Source organism: Lithobates pipiens, unplaced genomic scaffold, assembly GCF_037356315.1.
Source record: "Lithobates pipiens isolate NorthernLeopardFrog02 unplaced genomic scaffold, aLitPip1_a1.2 Scaffold_19, whole genome shotgun sequence".
NCBI classification, from domain to species: Eukaryota; Metazoa; Chordata; class Amphibia; order Anura; family Ranidae; genus Lithobates; species Lithobates pipiens.
The window spans coordinates 436,104,809-436,127,352 of NW_027507764.1; the positions used below are offsets into that span (position 1 = coordinate 436,104,809).

At 41.3% G+C, this 22,544-nt stretch overlaps 1 protein-coding gene across 2 annotated transcripts in view; it reads right to left on the reverse strand.

Annotated features, from left to right (window-relative positions):
- Positions 1 to 22,303, reverse strand: part of NOL4 (nucleolar protein 4) — a 389,605-nt gene extending 367,302 nt beyond the window's left edge. For both annotated transcript variants that reach the window (XM_077492631.1, XM_077492630.1), the window contains exon 1: positions 21,981 to 22,303. In XM_077492631.1, the coding sequence (XP_077348757.1) occupies positions 21,981 to 22,235 (255 nt within the window). In that variant the 5' untranslated portion in view covers positions 22,236 to 22,303. The remainder of the gene's footprint in view (positions 1 to 21,980) is intronic.
- Positions 22,304 to 22,544: the final 241 nt, after the last annotated feature.

A 22,544-nucleotide genomic window follows, 5' to 3' on the forward strand; every position in this document is an offset into this window, starting at 1 on the left:
CCAAATACATACGAATGTAGAGCATGCACATGTATGAATCAAGTGCACAACATATATTGGGTATTGCCATGCACTCAAGCATGAGAGAAATCATTTTGTGTCAGTCATTCACGATTAACTCTAAACGGATGAGCTTTAAAGGCATTTAAAGTATCGTCTATTGATAGTTTAGGTTAATCATTTGTTTGTCCTTTTTGCAGGCACAAACGTTTTGAGGCTCAACATTTTTGGCATTTATTTATTTACACCATCTAATTTTACATTTTAAAATTGTGGATTAGATTGCGTTTGTGTTGACTAAAATTTAATTTTGTAAATTTTTAACTGAAAATAGTGATATGATGCACAGTTATTAAATATTGCGCAATATAACAATTTGCAACTAACATATTTTGATCCTAAGCTGACTTTAGGGACTCCGCTCTGGCATCTATGTCCCTTATTTGGTGTCTTCCACTTGGGGTACAGGTCAGGCTAGGAGCCCTGACTGCCATATATAAATAGTGGGGTTTACTAAAGGCAAATCCACTTTGCACTACAAGTACACTTGTAAGTGCAGTCACTGTAGATCTGAGGGGAAGCTCTGAAATGAGGGGACGCTCTGCTGATTTTATCACCTAATCGTGTATAAGCAAAAATGCTGTTTTTTATTTTCCTTGCACGTCCCTCTCAGATCTACAGCGACTGCACCTCCAACTGCACTTGCAGTGCACTTGTAGTACAAAGTGGAGTTGCCTTTAGTAAATAACCCCCATTCTCATGATGATTTTAAGTCATTTTCTAGGAAACAAAATTTAAAAATTGTTTCAAACAGGATACCAAGTGTGTTTCAGAAGATATAACTCCCTATAATATCACCTGCATTTTAATAAATATTTTGTGTTTCTAAATCTTTTTTCAATAAAACACTTAGTTATGAAATCAATCTACCATTAGGTACATTCATTTTTAGCCAGCCCAGCCCTGCGAAGCACGTTCCTTTGTATGTGTCTAGAAGTGGGAGCTTTGCAGAGCAGTGCGCATCTCTGGAGATACAACACTGCCCGTCACGTCTACAGAAACTAGGGGAACACTCTGCAATAGTGTAAATGGGACAATCTAAATGAATTAGGATCACCGGCCCATATGTTTTCAATAGAAACCGGTCTGCTCTGCTTCAGTCCAGATGAGGTGTTATCACACGTCAGGTCAGGTACATGAATAGAGTCCCGGCACCAGACTGCCATCCATTTCCATTCATCCCACAAACATCCAACTCCTCCTTCATATTTCTGGATTTCGCTTCGGGTCTTATCTCCCTTCCCCATGTTTTTTTTTTTTTTTTCCATTCTCCACCTTCCACACAGCCCTCATCAACCCTGCAGCAGATTTTCATTCAGCTGCCCCTCCCCCCCTGCCAGCCTCAGGTTTGGTCCCTCTCCTACCTCCCTCTAGCCTGAAAAGCAGGTGGTGGGGGAGCTGTGTCATGCCTCTCAGGCTGGTAAGATTTTAATGAGCTGGGTCACCATGGGATGCCACTTCTTCACAAATAGGAAGCCGTGGCCTCCGCAGCACCTCCAGCCTGTCAGAGCGAAGGCTGACACATTCTTCTGACTGACAGATGTTCTTTTAGGATGTTCTGCAGCAGATGATTTCAATTAGATTCATTTAGATCTGGATTTTAGCATGTGTCGGCTTGCAATACATCGTGTGTGGATGAAGGCTTTGCCATCTCTATTCTTAATCAGCTCGGCATAAAAATGTAGTGCAGATGTGGATTGTTCGTCTGGCGGGGTTGGTATAAAAGAGAATGACCAGATCCACAGAAAGGCATGGACACAATAACTGAAAAGGGTTTTGTTTGCTATCTATAATTAGAGATTATGAATAACAAATAATAATTACCAAGAAAAAAAACAAATGAAAGAAATCTGTTTGGCATGAAACCACACATCACCCATATAACATACAACTGGGGGCCTTGTCTATAAAAATGGCAAATTGCTCACCATCAATCAGCATGGTACCAATTCTCATTTTCAAGGCCTGGTATATAGTAGATGGTTCAACAAAGACAATTTCAGTACTTATAGTCTTGGAGTAGTAGATATTCATACACATCAGATGCATCAGCACCCAATCTTCACATGCAACTGAGATCTATCAGACAAACCTTTGTCAATGTGCCTAAAAATGTTCATCTTACAGGAATAACCATCTGGCGGACTCCTGAATGTAAAATAATACTGTCAAACATACGACTCCATCTGGAACATAGGTGTCCAACCTTTTGACTCTCCTAGGCCACATTGAAAGAAGAGGAATTGTCTTAGGCCGCACATAAAAAACACTAACAATAAAGCCTCATTCACATGCAACGATTCGGAATCGCTGGCAGATTTGCACAGATCCTGATTCAAAATCGCACTGCAATTATGCCAAAATACACCATGCATGTTTGGGTGCCATTCATTATTAATGGCACCTCAAATGTGGTGCAATTTTGCAGGAGTCCCTGCATGTGCCGCCGGTACTATTGCAAACATGGCATCCCTCCAGATGTCCCTGGGCCATACTTCTCTGTGCTGGCCACAGCCATGGGTGCTATGCCAAACACGGCATCCCCGGCATCTCTCCAATGGTGAACTGGCCGCATTCATAGCCGCAAGTTTACAGTTTTTGTGTTAGGCCGCATGCGGCCCATGGCCCATGGACTGGACACCCCTGATCTAGAACTAATATTTGCATGGTTGCTAGCAAGATGAGTCACATGCTGAGATATGTTACCGGGGTCTCACAAGCAAAATATCCCTGCTATAGCTACATAGTTAGTCAGGTTGACAAAAGACACAAGTCCATCCAGTTCAACCACAAAATTGCCAGAATTCATAGTTCTACCCAACTCCTAGATGCGTTATAAAGCCAAGTGACAGTGCCACAATTCTGTGATGGAGTCTGATTATTGTAGAATAGGATAATTAGATAAGTTAGCTGCAAGAGTTTGACACCACTGTTAGGGGATGCAAACTAAAGATAGCTATAAACAGTTTGGTTTTCTTTTTCGAATGCTGGCATGGAATTCTGAAATTTAGTTTGTTAGAGCATTCAATGATGTTATCACTGAGTCAACTAATTTAGTTCAAAAGTCCTTAGGCCCTCATGCACTCTGGGCATTTTGCCCTAGTGCCTAAGGCTCTGATGTTTAGCCGCAGGCAGAGGGAACATGTGCACCAACCAGTCCTGCTGCAGGCTCTGCCAAACTCTATGCTGTGGCTGGATGGGGCTGAACTGTGCACCTAGCAGTATGACCATTTAGGGCAGCATGTGCCTAGGGATGAATGTTCAGGACACAAGAAGTCTGTATTCCCAATATTCATTCCTGGGCATATTCTACGCTAAACAGAAGTGCCGCTAGGTGCACAGTCCAGCCTCAGCAGCTGTAAGCCTCTCATAAAGTTTGGCAGACTGCCTGTAGCGGAGTTGGTTGGCGCACTGGTGCCCTCCACCCACAGTTAAATCCAAAGGCTTATGCACTGGGGCTAAATGCCCACAGTGCATGGGGACTTAAAAGTTTTGTCCAAACCTGCTACTTGAATAGATTCCCAGACATATTAAACGGGTTTTGATTTTAGTGCTTATGAAATCAAGGAAAGAATAATCTGAAGCAAAGCTTATTTAAATTTATAGTACTTTGCATATTTAGAAGTATATTTATATACAGTTTTGCTCATAAGTTTACATACCCTGGTAAAATGTATGATTTCTTGGCCCTTTTTCAGAGAATATGAATTATAACACAAAAACCTTTCTTTCACTCATGGTTAGTGTTTGGCTGAAGCCATTTATTAGCAATCAACTGTTTACTCTTTTTAAATCATAATGGCAGCAGAAACTACTCAAATTACCCTGATCAAAAGTTCACAAACCCCAGTTCTTAATACTGTGTATTGCCCTCTTTAACATCAATGACAGCTTGAAGTCTTTTGTGGCATTTGTGGATGAGGCCTTTTATCTTCTCAGATGGTAAAGCTGCCCATTCCTCCTGGCAAAAAGCCTCCAGTTACTGGAAATTCTCAATGAGAATGATATTGATGTCAGGAGACTGAGATGGCCACTCCAGAACCTTCACTTTATTCTGCTGTAGCCAAGGACAGGTCAACTTGGCCTTGTGTTTATGGATCATTGTCATGTTGGAATGTCCAACATCCCATGTGCAGCTTCCTGGCTGATGAATTCAAATGTTCCTCCAGTAATTTTTAAAAACATACTGCATTCATCTTGCCATCAATTTTGACCAAATTTCATGTGCCTTCGTAGCTCACACATCCCCAAAATATCAGCAATCCACCTACGTGTTTCACAGTAGGAATGGTGTACCTTTCATCATAGGTCTTGTTGACTCCTCTCCAATTGTAGCGTTTATGGTTGTGGCCAAAAAATCTCAATTTTGGTCTCATCACTCCAAATGACTTTATGCCAGAAGGTTTGAAGCTTTTCTCTGTGCTGCTTGGCGCATTGTAAGTGGGATACTTTGTGGCATTTGTGTAGTAATGCCTTTCTTCTGGTGACTCGACCATGCAGCCCATCTTTCTTCAAGTGCCTCCTTATTGTGCACCTTGAAACAGCCACACCACATGTTTTCATAGTCCTGTATTTCACCTAAAGTTATTTGTGGATTTTTCTTTGCATCCCGAACAATTTTCCTGGCCGTTGTGGCTGAAATTTTAGTCTACCTGAATAGCCATTCAAACCCCTTTGTTTCAACTTGTGTGCACGTTATCAGGCCAAAATCACCAGGGGTATGTAAACTTTTGATCAGGGTCATTTGGGTAGTTTCTGTTACCATTATGATTTAAAAAGAGTAAACACAGTTGATAGATAATAAATGGCTTCAGCCAAACACTAACCATGAGGGAAAGAAATGTTTTTGTGTTATCATTCATATTCTCTGAAAAATGGCCAAGAAATCATAAATTCTGCCAGGGTATGTAAACTTATGAGCACAATTGTATACACATTATATGTTCATCAGCCATTGGAGTTGGTTGCATTGTTCTTTCATAAATGATCATGCAAAAGAATGAACATTAGTGACCATGAATGTCCTGGATGAAACTCTTTCTAACACATTACAAGTATAAGTATACTTTTTACAGACAGGACCACATTCGAATGTGTTAGCATTAGGTTAAAATGTAATTCGTTCAGATAAGCAACATCCTTCACTTTCAATTTTTCTTGTCACTGTGGGCAAAAATGATTGCTGTATCGTCACCATTAACCAGAAAAATCAAACAAATGTTTAGAAAATCAACAATTTAAAACAAATTCTAAACCTGAATGGCTAATTTATGACGGGTAAATCCCACCACTGGGATCTCCGTGTGAGATCTTCATTTGAATATAGATTCGGCCCATGTTGTTGTCTACTAAAAACATAATTTAGCGGATATCTGTGCCCACAATTAATCACATAATATACTGAGTGTAAGATGATTAGGGCACTGTTCGTTTAAAGCTTTACTGATTATAGAGCCTTCTTTGAAGATTTGCCACTGTGGAGTTCTTCCATAACTGACCATGCTGACCTGACCTGTTACTGTATGAGAAGATCCCAGAGGAAATCATTGGAGCTAATACATAGTTTGTGCAGACAAAGAAAACAGGAACAGCAACCAGCAGCAGACCTTCAGGTCTGTGTAACTTTATACACAACCAAGATTATTCAGCTTTATATACAAGCAGGTAAAACATACAATAAAGCACTGCAAAGAGAAATAGAGATGTGCAAAGAAAACCATAGCAACCAGATAAGAATCGGGTTTACTGTAACTGGACCAGAAAGAAATTACTTCTGATTGGTTGCTAAGGCTTCAGGAATATACACATCTTCATTGCTTTTTATTTGGCTTTGTACAGCCACTCAATTTAAGAAGTTGTCATAGGATGAATATAACTTTTAGGCTGTGACATCCTTACTGAATGTGGTTTTCCTCCATGGTCAGGGTCTGAGCTGTATTCAAGATAATCCCACTGAGTAAAAGTTTTGGGCATTTTATGAAAGTTTAGGGCTACAAAAGACAATGAGGAATAAACTCAACCTACTGACCCCTAACTAGTGGATACCAATAGACACATTGGTAAAGCAATATTCTGCCTCAACAGACATCATATGGCCAATGAAAAATTAAATTCAGTTTCTAAAAGTACAGAGTATCTACTGTATGTTTTTTTAGCGTATCTGTTATTAATGTTATTAACCACTTCACATCCAGGCCAATTCTGCCATTTCTCTCTTACATGTAAAATTCATAATTTTTTTGCTCGAAAATTACATAGAACCCCCAAACATTATATATATGTTTTTTTAGCAAAGACCCTACAGAATACAATGGCGGTCATTGCAACTTTTTATCTCGCATGGTATTTGCACAGCAATTTTTCAAACACTTTCTTATGGAAAAAAAACTGTTTAATGCTTTAAAAATAAACATTAAAGTTAGCCCAATTTTTTGCACAATGTGAAAGATGAGGTTATGCCGAGTAAATAGATACCTAGCACGTCACCCTTCAAAATTGCACACGCTCGTGGAATGGCGCCAAACTTCGGTACTTAAAAATCCCCATAGGCGACGCTTTAAAAATGTTTACTGGTTACATGTTTTGAGTTAAAGAGGAGGTCTGGGGCTAGAATTATTTCTCTCACTCTAACTTTCGCAGCGATACCTCACATGTGGTTTGAACACCGTTTTCATATGTGGGTGGGACTTGTGTATGCTTTTGCTTCTGCGTGCGAGCACATGGGGCCAGGGGTGCTTAAATAAAATAAAAAAATTATTGTTAATTTGACTATTATTTAAAAAATAAAAAATAATTTGATCACTTTTATTCCTATTACAAGGAATGTAAACATCCCTTGTAATAGGAATATGGCATGATCGGTCCTCTTTACAGTGAGATATGAGGTCAATAAGACCCCGCATCTCACCTCTAGGCTGAAATAAAAAAAAATGTAAAAAACGATCTCGGCTTCCCAACCGAGGAGGCACCATTCGTTTGAATGCAGAGGCCATAACATCGAGCCCGGCCTCCGAACGATCATAGAGACTCCGGTGACCATCTGGTCCACCGGAAATCTCTATGATCACCATCCAGGGCTGCTGGATTAATTCTCCGTCTCACCGATGGAAGCAGTGAGTCGGTAGAAGCACATGAGGGTGGCGGGAGGTGGGGGCGTCCCCTCTCGCCACCCATAAGAACAATCAAGCGGTGGAACAGCCACTATGATAATTCCTATGGTGTAGGGAATCGCCGTCTGAAAAAGACGATATCTGAATGATGCCTGTAGCTGCAGGCATCATTCAGATATACCCCGCAAAGTCAAGGACGTCCCTCAACGTACCTTGGGCGGGAAGTGGTTAAAATAGTTCTCAATGGTTTTAAATGGTATTCAAAGGGTTACACCTCTTTCATACTTTTCCACAAACATTTTCATAGGGCTCATTCAAAGAGACAAAGAGCGAAGCAAGAACATGGTAACCAATCAAAATATATCTTTCATTGACTGGACTTCATCTGATTAATTCCAATGGCATTGATTTACTAAACCTGGAGAGTGCAAAATCTGGTGAAGTTGTGCGTGGTAGCCAATCAGCTTCTAACTTCAGTTAGTTCAAGTAAGCATTGCCAAAAAAACCTGGAAGCTGATTGGTTTCTATGTACAGCTGCAAAAGATTTTGCACATTCCAGTTTTAGTAAATAAACCATCATTGAACTTTGTGCTTGAACATAGATCTGTAGAGAAGCATCCAACAAGGGGTCCACATTTGCACCTTATATGAATAAGAACCTTATATGAATGAGCATATCTGGGGGAAAGGTGGAAGACCCACTTTCCTAGATATGCTCATTTATATCAAGTGCAAATTTGTGTACCTTATGCGCCAAAAGTGTATAATTTTATAACAGAATTTAACTTAATTTTTGCCCCCTGGAGATGTTGAGATGTAGAGATTTCTACTTGCCACCGTCATCCAGTCGAGAAGCTGTGGCCAGCTCATTTTTCTAAGCAATACATTTTTAATATAGGTCTCTCAATGGGATGGCTGCTTAGGCAATTATAGATTGCAACTTTTCAGTGGAGTCTAAAGGAAATAATAATGATGATGTTAATAGAAATAATGATACAAAATAGCCCAGCTCCAATAAACCACATTACTTTGTACTTATGGACAGCATAGAATGCATCATAACATTCAATAAATACCATCCATAATGCTACCTTAAGTCAAAGTAAACACCAAGCTTGCACCATTATGACTAATTAGAGAAAGAGTGGATGTGCCTGCTACCATTTACAAAGATATAGGACTACAAATGGAGTTTCCATAACTAATGGCCCATACATACGATCCGAATATCGTACGACAGATCGTCCATTTTTTTTGTATGCTAGACTCATACCGAAAATGAAGAGTTTACTAAAGTGATGAAAATTCTTGTACAACAGAATAAAAATTCAGAAGTGATATAATGTGTTGTAGTGTATTTGTATTGTATTTTTAAATGAAAACTGTATTGATTAATCGAAAACTGTACAATCTGGTATCGTACGAGAAAAATTTTCATGCTTGTCCCATCGGATAATATCGGAAGAACTGTTGTGATCGGCTCTCGAAAGCTGTGTACTAACAATCATATTATTGCACAATCACTTTGAAAGCAGTATTTTTCGCAGGATTTTCAGATCGTGTGTACAGGCCATTAGAAGATATTAGTTAAACAAGTTAATGTCAATATGAAGTGCTGCACTCAGTGTTACTAAACCCGCAACAGTAAAATAAGTCTGTATATGCAGTAAAGAATGCTTGTTATACTCACTGGGGAACCTAAGGGGTTAATCCTCTGCATTGTGTAAAAAGTCTGTTTGATCACGTCTCTTCTGATCATCTCCTCCTTCAACTACCCCCCAGTATATTTCCTGATAATACAGAGCCAGAGGACAAGCTGCACGGGCTCAGTTTGGTGTGTATTGCTAGAGAGTTTTTTTTTCTTGGGAGGATGCATGTGATCAGCACAGGGCCAATCAGCACTGTCCAGATAGAGGGTCAGGGGTCCTGCATCCTGATAGGACAGTCAGTTTTCAGAACTCATCTTACAAGCTTTAACCAGACACATATAAAAGTCACAAGACTGCTCTAACTGCTGATGAGCAAAAGTATTTAGTAGTTTATATATACTAAAATAATTGCATTTCCATGTTTTGTGTACTGTGGGAGACCAGATATAATGAATACAGGGTCCTGGGTTTAGTAACACATTAAATGTGCCACTCAAAATCTGCCATAGACGTTTTAGGAAAAAAAAATCATGGACAGCAATGTCCCTTTGTTTTGTCTGTAGCAGTATATGAAGAACATAGTCCAGATAGGAGAAACAGTGTAGTTCACTAGAATATTATCAGAACAAGAAGGGAATCAAAATCTCCCAAATCAAAACATAGACTTCAATAAAAACCTGACAGGAGGACCTAATCCTTTTTAAAACTGAACATAAAACTGTAAGACCTCATGTACATTGAAATTTGCAGGCATAAGACCTCAGGTGCTTAGAAGTTTGCAGGCATAAAATAAGTTTGTGTACAATTCTCTGCACCAGAGATGCTGCAGGTGGGGCATACCGCAGGCCATAGAAATGACTGTCTGTATGACCCTGTACTTGTGTAAATGGTGATGCCTCTGTGCATCTCTGCTTACCTGCACATGCATATATAGTGAGGGAAAAAAAGTATTTGATCCCCTCCTGATTTTGTACATTTGCCCACTGACAAAGAAATGATCAGTCTATAATTTTACTGGTAGGTTTAATTTAACAGCGAGAAACCGAATAACAAAAATATCCAGAAAACTGAATTTCAAAAATGTTATAAATTAATCTTGCATTTTAATGAGTGAAATAAATATTTGATCCCCTAATAATCAGCAAGATTTCTGATCCCCAGATGTCTTCTATACAAGTAACCAGATTTAGGAGCACTCCCTTAGGTTTGATTCACACCAATGCACTTTAAGTGCTTTTTGCATTTTGCAGATTTGCACTACAGTCCATTTAACATGGTTTACTATGAAACACGTTCTGTAGTGCAAACCTGCAAAATACAAAAAGCACTAAAAATGCATAGATGTGAATCATCTGTATAAAAGACAGCTGTCCGCAGAAGCAATCAATCAGATTCCAATCTCTCTACCATGACCAAGACCAAAGAGCTGTCCAAGGATGTCAGGGACAAGATTGTAGGCCTACACACGGCTGGAAAGGGCTACAAGACCATCGCCAAGTAGCTTGGTGAGAGGGTGACAACAGTTTGTGCCATTATTCGCAAATGGAAAAAAATAAAAAACTGTCAATCTCATTTGGTCTGGGGCTCCATGCAAGATCTCGCCTCATGAAGTTTCAATTATCATAAGAATGGTGAGGAATCAGCCCAGAACAACACAGGAGAACCTTGTCAGTGATCTAAAGGCAGCTGGGACCAAAGGCACCTAGAAAACAAATGGTAACACACTACGCCGTGAACAACTGAATGATTCAGAGGAGAACTGGGTGAAAGTGTTGTGGTCAGATGAGACCAAAATCAAGCTCTTTGCCATCAACTCAACTCGTCGTGTTTGGAGGAGGAGTGCTGCCTATGACCCCAAAGAACACCATCCCCACCATCAAACATGGAGCTGGAAACATTATGCTTTTAGGGGACAAGACAACTTCACCGCATCAAAGGGACAATGGATGGGGCCAGTACTGTCAAATCTTGGGTGAGAACTTCCTTCCCCCAGGGCATTTAAAATAGGTCATGGATGGGTATTCCAGCATGATAATGACCCAAAACACACACGGCCAAGGCAACAAGGGAGTGGCTCAAGAAGATGCACATTAAGGTCCTGGAGTGGGCTAGCTAGTCTGCAGACCTTAATCCCATAGAAAATATGTTGGGAGCTGAAGGTTCAAGTTACAAAATGTCAGAATCAAAACCTTAATGACTTGGAGAGAATCTGCAAAGAGGAGTGGAATAAAATCCCTCCTGAAATGTGTGAAAACCTGGTGACCAACTACAAGAAATGTCTGACCTCTGTGAGTGCCAACAAGGCTTTTGCCACCAAACACTTATGCCGCATACACACAGTCGGAATTTCGGCCAGCAAAATACCGATGAGAGCTTTTAGTCGGAAAATGCGACTGTGTATGCTCCATCTGAATTTTGCTGGCCGAATTTCCATCAGCAAAAGACTAGGAGCAGGTTTCAATTTTTCAGACGGAAATAGTTTCTATCGGAAATTTCGATCGTGTCTATGCAATTCCCATGCGCAAAAACGTACGCATGCTCAGATTCAACTACGAGATGGAAGCTATTCGCTACTGGCTATTGAACTTCCCTTTTCTAGTCCCGTCGTACATGTTGTACGTCACCGCGTTCTTGACGGTCGGAATTTAGTGTGACCGTGTGTATGCAAGACAGCTTGAGCGAAATCCCGTCGGAATTCCATTAGGAAAACCATCAGAGCTTTTTATGACCAAAATTCCAAACGCGTGTACGGGGCACTAGTCATGTTTTGTGAGGGGTCAAGTACTTATTTCACTCATTAAAATGCAAATCAATTTATAACTTTTTTGAAATGTGTTTTTCTGGATATTTTTGTTCTGATTTTGTCTCTCACTGTTAAAATAAACCTACCATTAAAAATACAGACTGATCATTTCTTTGTCAGTGGGCAAACGTGCAAAATCAGCAGGAGATCAAATACTTTTTTTCCCTCACTGTAGGACATATTACCCAAGTGCGTAAGTTTGAAGTTACATTTTTATTCTACAACAACCCTAAAGTAGAAACTGAAATATTATGCAGGCTCTTTTCAGGCGTCCATATATACCTTGTCTTCAACACCATGAAGCCTCCCAATTTTGGTATGCTAATCCCCACTTTTTGCAAAGGCTGACCCAACCTCTCAGGCTACCTTCAATGTTTGGCACTAGGCGAGATTGTCCTATCAAGATGCCTCCAACATTACAGCTGCTACTTTACTTTATAACAATAAAGAATTGGATTAAGCACATTTCAGAAATCTGGAACACAGTTTACTGTGCATAATGGATATCAATAATAGAAATAAGCACCCAAACTGCCCTAGGTCTGTCAATATTCTAAGTCTATTAATATCCTAAAAAATGTCATTAAAGGAGAAGTATAGCCAAAGCTTTTTTGGTTATACTTCTATGGATCAAAAGGTGTACAGTTCGTTTTCACTCCTGTGATCCATTTTCAGTGAACAGCAGGCTTCAGCCTGCTGTCGACTGACGTAACAGAGTCAGTCCAGGCTCTGAAAATATCCTGACCATATGGTCAGGATCCATCCAGAAACCTGGATCAGCAGTATCTGGCTCAGCCTCTCAGCGATCTCCCGAAAGCCTGAGCCAGCCTCTTCCACCCCCTCCACAGTGAGCGCTGGAGAGGAGTGCAGAGAGCTGCTGGCTGACAGTCCCGGCTCTCTGCTCAAAGTAGAGGGGATAAGTGAGAAATCAGCGGTGTTTGATTGCTCAGTTATCACTGCAGAGTCGGCGGGGAATGGAATCAGCATTAGATCTATGCTGCATCTACCTAGGCAAGTGAAAATGTTTATTTTTTTTAAATCCAGAACTTCTCTTTTAAATAGGACCTACAGGTTCAACAATATTGTCTGAATATAGGAGCCATGTGTATTCTTACTTAATCTTGGAGTGCTTTGTGTATTGCTTTGCACATCAGTGCAGTAATAAAGACCAGACAGTGTTGCTCTCACTCTCTCCGTATGCAGGGTAACTGGTCTTGAAATGATCCCCTCCTGTAGGTTTCTGCAGGCAGCCTGTAGTGAGTGGGCTGCTGTGTCCCTCCCATAGTTCTGCTCTCTGAAGTCATGATGTCACTGCTACAAGGTAATAACTAGGTTTGCAAATTCATCTAGTACACACAAAATGGATTTATAATCCTTTGTGGCTATGTGAGGCTGTATAACATAAACTGCAAGTGGACTTTTGCACCCAAGATACACAGCTGCCACTGGTTTACACCACTACTTGTGTAACCTTATATATGCGTATAGGTTTACAACCCAAGACACAGACAGTCTTATATAAGGAATTTTTGACTTTATGCATGGGTGGGACATAAACCTGCAAACAGGTATTGATTAATATAGTTAGCTGTATGCGACAGCTGTATATCCCAGGCCCAGGACTATTTGCTCTATACAGCCTTATGCACAAACGTGCTTCAAGCCTAAGGCCCCTTCCACACAAGGCAGATCCAGCTCAGCGGAAGATCGCTCTGTTGATCTCCGCTGAGCCAGCAGATGACAGGTCCCTCCCTGCTCACTGAGCAGGGAGGGACCTATCAGAGCCCCCCTGATCTCTATGGGGAGATTGGACAAAAACAGTCAGCATGTCTGTTATCATCAGATCTCATCCGATCCGCCATGACCTATCGCCATAAATCTGTCTTGTGAGGATCGGATGGCAGACGGGTATCAGTGGGCACATCTCCACTGACATCTGCTTGCCCATAGAATCAATGGAAAATCAGACAGGCAGATCAGAGCGGGCTTGTTGTGTGAAAGCATGTCTGTTTTCATCAGATTTCATCCAATCCGCAAAGACGGATGGCAGACGTATCGCCATACGTCTGTCTTGAGAGGTTTGGATGGCAGACGTATCGCCATACATCTGTCTTGAGAGGATCGGATGGCAGATGGGTGTCAGTGGACACATCTCCACCTGCCCATAGGGGTCAATGGATAGCCTGCTTGGATCCACCTGAAAAACGGACAGGCGAATCCGAGCGGGCTTGTCGCGTGAAAGGGGACTGGATGTGCAAGTCCTACAAGATGCACCCTAACTCAGATATTCTCTGTTGAATCTCCTCTATCCAAATAGAAAGCAGAGCTCAGAACAGGCCCAGAATAACGGAAAGTGTGTAGCAAAAAGAATGGCGGTCATCACTCCAAGATTTCAAAATCTCTCTACCTTTGTGTACCCAGGTGCTGGCCTAGGAGCCCATTTATGCTTCACACAACTGTCTCCAAGGAACAAAGTGTCAGCACTCAGCTAACATCACTTCAAAGTAGAACTTTTTTAGCCCAATCCAGCAAATGTGGAAATTCCCTCCCACAGGAGAAACAAATGCGTTTCACCCGCAATAGGTTTATCTTGTTTTACTTTGAAGTGACATCATTGGAGTGAGGCCCCTTTGTTCCCTGGGTAAAAATGTACTGTTTTATATTTAAATGTGTAAGCGCTAATGAGCAAGGCCCTGATTCTTCCTTCCTATTGGATTGGATTGTAACTGTTCTGTCTGCCCTCATGTTGTAAAGCACTGCGCAAACTGTCAGAGCTATATAAATCCTGTATAATAATAATAAATGTGAATCCTGACTAGCCCTTAATTGCAGTAAGTTACAGTGATTGCACTGTACTTGTAGCAGCAATGTGCAGTAATCCATGGAAACTAACATTTTTTTTCTATTCCAAGTATACCAAACTGCCATATCATTTCTCTTTGAAAACTTGTGAACTGCTGATTTTATCAAACAGAATCCCAACAAATCCAATTGTGTTCTATAGAAAAAAAAGCTAGATACTTTGAGGCCAGGTTCACACTAGTGCTGGGTTTACACTAGTGCGAATATGTTTCCCAGCATTCAATTGGCACTACAGAAGATTGTGACTGGCTCTCAATGGAGGCGGCTCACACATCTCTGGAGCGGCTGTGCATCTTTGGACCAGTTTCAGGTCCAAATTCAGGCAAAAATTTCGGTCCGATTTGTCCCTGAAACTGAGAACAGGGATGCACCGGACCCTTACTGTGAGCCGCATCCGTCTGCAGTGTGAACCCAGCCTAAATCTGAGTGAACGTTCCCATGGCCAACACACACATTTCTCAGTGAGGTCCATTATCTTTCACATATTCATGTACAAACACAAGCATGGTAACAATTTACACCTCATGGGGTTCCCCCTTCAGGCTTATTACTCCAGCACTCACTTCCCTCCTCATCCCACCTGTACTGTTATCAGCTCTCAGCAATATCCACTGGAAGCCAGGAGGTTAAGATTGGAGGAATTAAATCATTCCCACCCCTATTAATGTGGCCTGAATTTTGTCCCAAAGGGGTTTATTGACAAAACAAACAATTTCTATAATTAATCATTTTTCTAAACAAAATATCATTTCTGATCATTTACAAACCTGTCTAATGTTTACAAATTTTTTTATAAAAGGTGAAAATATTTTCTGCCCTTTTTTTCTAAATAAACTTCCCAGGGAGCTTACACCACTCTACACCTGCCTCATTTTTAGGTTGGTGTAGATGTGGGGAAGTGTTTGGATTGCTTGTCAGAGATGTTCGACAGGCAGTGAGGGGGCAATATAAAGTAAATGCCACACCAATTCACAACAATAGTGTGCATTGCACACAGCAACGGCACGTCCCAATTTGCTTGAGTGGGTCGTGTTCAGTGGAGCTACTGCAGGGAGTTTTTACCACCACTTAGTAAATCCAAACAGGCCTTTAGGGATATGCTGAAGATCTTTTTCACACTTGGCATTTTCTCAGCATTTGACTTTTTCCAATTATTACAATCTACTTTAACCGCTTGCCGACCAGCTGCCGTCATTATATGGCGGCAGGTCAGTACTGTCCCACGAATCGGCCTAACTGTACATCGGCTCTCGGGATCAGGATAGCAGGTGCGCATGTGCCCGCTGCACTGCGGGGGTGCCGATGCTCATGGCCGGCGGTCATCGCGATCCTGGGCACGAGAGGCAGAACAGGGACGTGTGTCTGTAAACACACAAATCCCTGTTCTGTTCTGTGAGGAATGACAGATCGTGAGTTCCTAATAGCTAGAAACCATGATCTGTCATCCGCTCTAGTCAGTCCCATCCCCCTACAGTTAGAAACACACACAGGGAACACAGTTAATCCCTTGATCGCCCCCTAGTGTTAACCCCTTCCCTGACAGTGACATTTTTACAGTAATCAGTGCATATTTATAGCACTGATCACTGTATAAATGCCAATGATCCTAAAAATGTGTTTGATGTGTCCTCCATAATGTCGCAGTCCCGATAAAAATTTGCAGATCGCCGCCATTACTAGTAAAAAATAAAAAAAATAAAAAGGGGGGATATTTATTATAGCAAAAAGTACAAAATATTGTGTTTTTTTTTTCAAACTTGTCGCTCTTTTTTTGTTTATAGCACAAAATTAAAAACCGCAGAGGAGATCAAATACTACCAAAAGAAAGCTCTATTTGTGGGAAAAAAAGTGCTCTTAAATTGAGACAAGTACACACTATAGAGGGATATGCTTTGTTCATATTTCATGTCTGAGGTTTACAACCACTTTAAGCTTTGTCAATAAAATCTGGAAGCTGATTGGTTTCTATGCAGAGCTGCACCACATTTTGCATGCTCCAGTTGTAGTAAATAACCCCTTGTGTGCCCTTTGGGGAAACTTTCTCTGAAGTCCAGTCAGAACTGAAGAACAATAGAGCCCTGACTAATATTGTAACACTTCCCTACTCTATCCAAAACGAGGAAGGAAATTTTTGCCTAGAATTAATATATTTACAGCTGAACTCAGATACAAAATGACAATTAAATGCAACTTTTTTCATCATTAATATATCATTAAATATGTATATTTTAACACAAGCACTAAACCTGAACTTGACCTGGTATCGCCTTTTTATAGTCCTTGTACAGCGGGCCTGAATGTGAAAGGAAGAAGCAGCACAAGGAGCCAATCAGTGCTGACAAGAAGCACTCTGATAGCAGTAGAAAGCAGAGTGACAGAAATGAGCTGATTGCTGTGCTGATTCTTACTTTTCACTGTCCAGTCACAGGCAAGGACAGATCCAGGGTGACCTGGGCTCAGAGAAAGCAGGTTGAATGATGATAGACATCAGATTGAGGAAATCTAGTGGCAGCAAAAAAGCAGAAGAAATATCAGAATTTAAGATAAACAAGGCAGCTTTAAACTGTCTTTTTTTTCTTTTTATTCTAGACTAAAATGATGTTAAAAATAAAGGGTTGAACCACACATGGCATGTCCGTCTTATTAAGCATCTGGAACATGTGCTGATTGCAATGTGCAGGAGTAAACAGGAGCTGGAAACAGAGATACATTCCAATAATCTAGGATCTTCTTTCCACACAGAAAGTACTGGGAGAAAGAGAAGCCCTGGCACAAAAGCTCATACAATGTTGTCAGAGGGTGCCTGGCACCCAGGAAACTGCAAGAAGGATTACACCATAGTAAAGGGGGTGGATCACGAATCAGACTCTCTACAGATCTGGAGGAGGCATCAACAGAATGAAAATAGAGCCTGCCTTGAAATACAGGCCAAAGACAATCACAATGTGACCAGAGCTAAGGCATGGCTGCTGAAATGGCCTTGATTCCCTGAGATAGTCCCAGGTTTGGAAGATTTGTCTCTTTTCTGTCCCTGGAAATGTCCTTGGTTTTGAACATTCTTCAAATTGACAATATGTTCTATTTCTAAAATGACATTCAGTTTTTACAATCTATTTGTCATTATCCTGTTTTTTTAAATATTAACCGATTCAGCCCCGGAAGATTTTACTCCCTTTCTGACCACAGCATTTTTTGCGATTCGGCACTGCGTTGCTTTAATTGACAACTGCGCAGCCGCGCAATGTTACACAAAAACAAAATAGATTTTTTTTCCCACAAATAGAGCTTTCTTTTGGTGGTATTTGATCATCTCTGCAGTTTTCATTTTTTTGCACTACAAACAAAAAAAGAGCGACAATTATGTATTCTTCTACATATTTTTGGTATAAAAAAAAAATTGCAATAAGCATATATTGATTGGGATAGATTTTTTTATTAGTAATGGCGGTGATCTGTAATTTTTATCGTGAGTGTGACATTATAGCGGACACATCGGACACTTTTCACACTATTTTGGGACCATTGTCATTTATACAGCAATCTGTGCTCTAAAAATGCATTGATCACTGTGTAAATTACACTGGCAGGGAAGGGGTTAAACACTAAGGGCGATCAAGGGGTTAAGTGTGTCCTAGGGAGTGATTCTAACTGTGGGGGGGAGGGGCTACCATTGACATGACAACGATCACTGCTGCCCATGACAGGGAGCAGTAGATCCCTGCCATGCCACTAGGCAGAGTGGGGAAATGCCTTGTTTACATAGGCATCTCCCCGTTCTTCCGCTCCATGACGCGATCGCGGGACACTGGCGGAAATCGAGTCCACGAGACGCACGGGCACGGTCACGCTGCATGAGGTGTGCGGGCCCACTAGCCCCACAAATGAACCCTTTAAAGTCCACATTTTTCAATGTGTTAGTGTGACTCAAAATGTGTGCTACCAAACGGTAGAGCAGAACATTAAAGGGTTAAAGGGGACGTGCAGGTACGACTGTTTGCCAACCGCTGCCATTGTGCCGCCATATATCGGCGCACAGCGGTCAGCAAGTGGTTAAAACATTTTTATTACATAAATAGTAATATTATTACTAAATATTATATAATTTTTTGTATTGTTAATAACACATTATATAATACTACATAAATATTATTATTATATAACTATTTTTATCATTATTATTAAACATTAAATCAATATTATTATATTTTAATAATAAAAGATGGAAGTGCACCGATGACTGTCCTCTAATACAGTGGTTCTCAACCCTGTCCTCAAGTACACCAAGCAGGCCATGTTTGCAGGATTTCCTTTATCTTGCACAGTTGCTTTAAATCAGTCAATGGCTTGGTATTTTGAACAGCTATTTTATCTAAGAGAAATTCCCAAAACATGGCCTGTTGGAAAACTCGAGGACAAGGTTGAGAACAACTGCTCTAAGACATGCTTAGTAAATCCACTTGTGAGGAAAAGCTCCCCTGGAAATGATTTTAAAATGCTGTCAACCAATGTGTCACTAAACAGTGTAGTCCTATGTATGAGTACATGTGATAACTGCAGCATTGTAGAGCGAGATGATTTCTTTTAGTTGTTCGGGCATTGAAGGCAGAACGTTATTTTAGGCTAAACGTAATATGAATTCACCATTTACTACACCTCACTCTAGGGACTTCTCTGCCTGCCAAAATAAACAAAGGGAGAGCACAGCCACCAGCATCAGTGACAGGGAACTGCCATGTCATGCTGTGATGATGTCACAGCCCTGTACCGGTCCTTGTCACCAAGGAATGGATGACAGCTAAACAGTTCCTTCTTCAAATCTGGAGACCTGTGGGGCTAAAGCCATAAGAAACCTACTTCACTTGTCACAACGTCACCCACGACATGAAGACAGAACACTGACTTCCTCGCCGAGTCTATCCTCACACGTGGAGTTAATAATCCTATCTGCATACAACTGAATGGTGTCTATACCCACACATAGGAACCTGAATAGCCAATAGAATGCATTCTACAGAAGTCACAGCGTAGGCTACCTCAGTGCTGCTCCTACTATACGTTCTATGATTACATTCCACTTTCAGGACCATTAAAGTAAAACATACTGTATATCAGACTCCAGATCCCTATATCAGGACATAGAATTCTAATCACAGCCAAATGATCAACCTATATACTTCATATGAAGCAGAATGGCATATCTCAACTCATCATACAGGACACACAACAAGCTAAATGTAAGAGAACCCACTAGTGTTTTCCACACACAAAATGATAACATAGGGTGAAGCACATAAAGGAGACTGCAAGCTCTTGGGGTCATTCACGTTTTTGTATCATCTACACCTCTCTCCAAAAGTTATTTAAGGCAAAATCATGTATCAATATTTTTTCAGTAATCAAGATCAAAATATAATGACAAATTATAGCAGATTGTTCTTCTATTGATTGTGTTTGTGATGCCCATTGGAACATGCATTTGGGGAAGCATAGATTGTAAGCTCCTGGGATCATTCCTTGTGAGTCACCTTTTTGGTATCACATACACATCTCTCAGGAAGTCAGAGCAGAATAATGCATCAAAGTTTTTTATATTTTTAATATTCAGTGTTAACATACAAGTCAAATTGTAGCAGATGGTTGATTCTCCCATGGTTGTGTGTCACTAAAAATTTAATAAATAAATGTTATATATATATATATATATATATATATATACACAAAACATATTTATTTATTTTATTTATGTTACTTATATAGCGCCATCAATTTACGCAGCGCTTTACAAATATACATTGTAAATCAGTCCCTACCCTCAAGGAGCTTACAATCTAAGGTCCCTAACTCACATTCATACATACTAAGGACAATTTAGACAGGATCCAATTAACCTACCAGCATGTCTTTGGAGTGTGGGAGGAAACCGGAGTACCCAGAGGAAACCCACGCAGGCACAGGGAGAACATGCAAACTCCAAGCAGGTAGGGAACTTAGTATCTGTTTGACTTGCTCTTACTTAAATGCTGCCAACAGATAAGATACACCCATTGCCCCATGCGAAATGATGATATATGGATTGGTGAACGATATAAAGTAGATTGTAAGCTCTTGGGGTCATTCACCTTTTTGGGATCATATACACCTCTCTCCAAAAGATATTTAAGGCAAAACAATGTATCAATGTTTTTTTTCAGTAATCAAGATATAAGGGCAAATTACAGCAGATTGTTCTTCTATTGATTGTGTAAGTGATGCCCATTGGAATATGCATTTGGTGAAGCATAGATTGCAAGCTCCTGGGATCATTCATTATGAGTCACGTTTTTTAGTATGTCATACACTTCTCTCAGGAAGTTAGAGCAGAATAATGCATCAATATTCTTTTTTAATACCCAAAGTTAACATATAAGTTAAATTATAGCAGATTGTAGATTCTTCTATGGGTGCACCTCACTAACATACGTGCAAAAAAAAAAAAAAAGAATTATATATATATATATATACATACATACATACACACATATATACACACACACACTGTAGTATCTGTTGGATTTGCTCTTACTTAAATGTTGCCAACAGATAAGATTGCCCCATGCAGAATGATGATATATGATCATTGACAAAAAGTAGATTGTAAGCTCTTGGGGCCATTCATTATGAGTCACAAGTTTGGTATCACATACACTTCTCTCAGGAGGGAGCAGAATGATGTATCAACATTTCTACAAATGTTAAAATGTATATACAGCAAATGACAGCAGAATATATATATATATATATATATATATATATATATATATATATATATTACACTATAGTATGCGTTTCCTTGGTGTATCCTGTGTGTTTGTGATGTGTGAGATATATATAAATATTTAGTAGTATGTTTCCCTTGCTCTTCCTTGTATCCTGTGTGATGTGTGATATATACACATACATGAGTAGTAGTGGGTAGTATGGTTCTCTTGCTCTTACTCGCATGTTGCCAATAGACAGGATGGATGGCTTGCCTGTGGAAACATGTGAGAAGAGTGTTGTAGGAGAGGAGAGGTAAGTGTATGTCCATGTTGCCATGGCAGCCCTAGTAGTGGAATGGAAGGGGCCCTCCTCTCCTCCTACTTGTGGCTCCTGTGAGGTTGCTGGCTGAGCGGATCTTTGTCCTGTGTGCTGCTCGGCAGGCCGTCTGACTCTTTCCCTGATCTGCCTGGCAGCAGCCTCCTCCTCCTCCTCCTCCTCATCACACACAGAGCCCCATCCACTGTACATCATCACTGGGGGCCCCATCCGACATGAGAGTGATGCCCCCCCTCCCCCCTGTAGAAGTATATGGAAGTGCGGAGCCGGGGCGCCCACAATGCCCATCATCAGGTCATGTCATCTGGTGGTGCCATGGCCCTGTGTGTGGATGACAATGGGCAGGGATGGTAGAGGGCAGAGAGAGGGGGGAACAAAGGAAGGGATGGGGGAGAGGTGCAGTACACCACCCCCGGTACTCACCGAGCTCTTCACCGGGACGTAGAGCACCTGCTTGTCCCCGGGGAGGAGGTCCCCCGTCTGGCCCAGCTGGAAGCCCTTGGACTTGACCCAGAATTTGAATTTTGCGTTGTCGGTGGAGCTGGACTCGGAGCCATTGAGCAGCTGGACGATCCGCTCGTATTTCTTGCGGGTCACCGTCTTGGTCTTGCCGGAGTCCCCATAAGTCCTGAGACACCAGTCCTGGAAGTGGCGGTACATGTCCCGGTCGCTGTCCATGGTCCCGGTGCACCTGTCAGCTCATGCAGGGCGGGCGGGCGGAGGGGTCCCGGGGAGGGAGGGGGTGGGGGGGGGGGCTCAGGGATGAGGATGGGGGGATCTCAGGGATGGGGGGGATCTCAGGGATGGGGGGGATCTCAGGGATGGGGGGAGTCTCCGATGGTTTTGTTGTCCTTCTACGTGCCTGGGCTCCGGCTGGGCGGGCTGGGCTGTCCCGGGGGCTGGAGAGGCGGCTACAGAGCTGGGAGAAGGATCATAGCCGGGCTCCTATGGGGGGCTGGGGGAAACTTGCTATTCTACCCCCAAGAC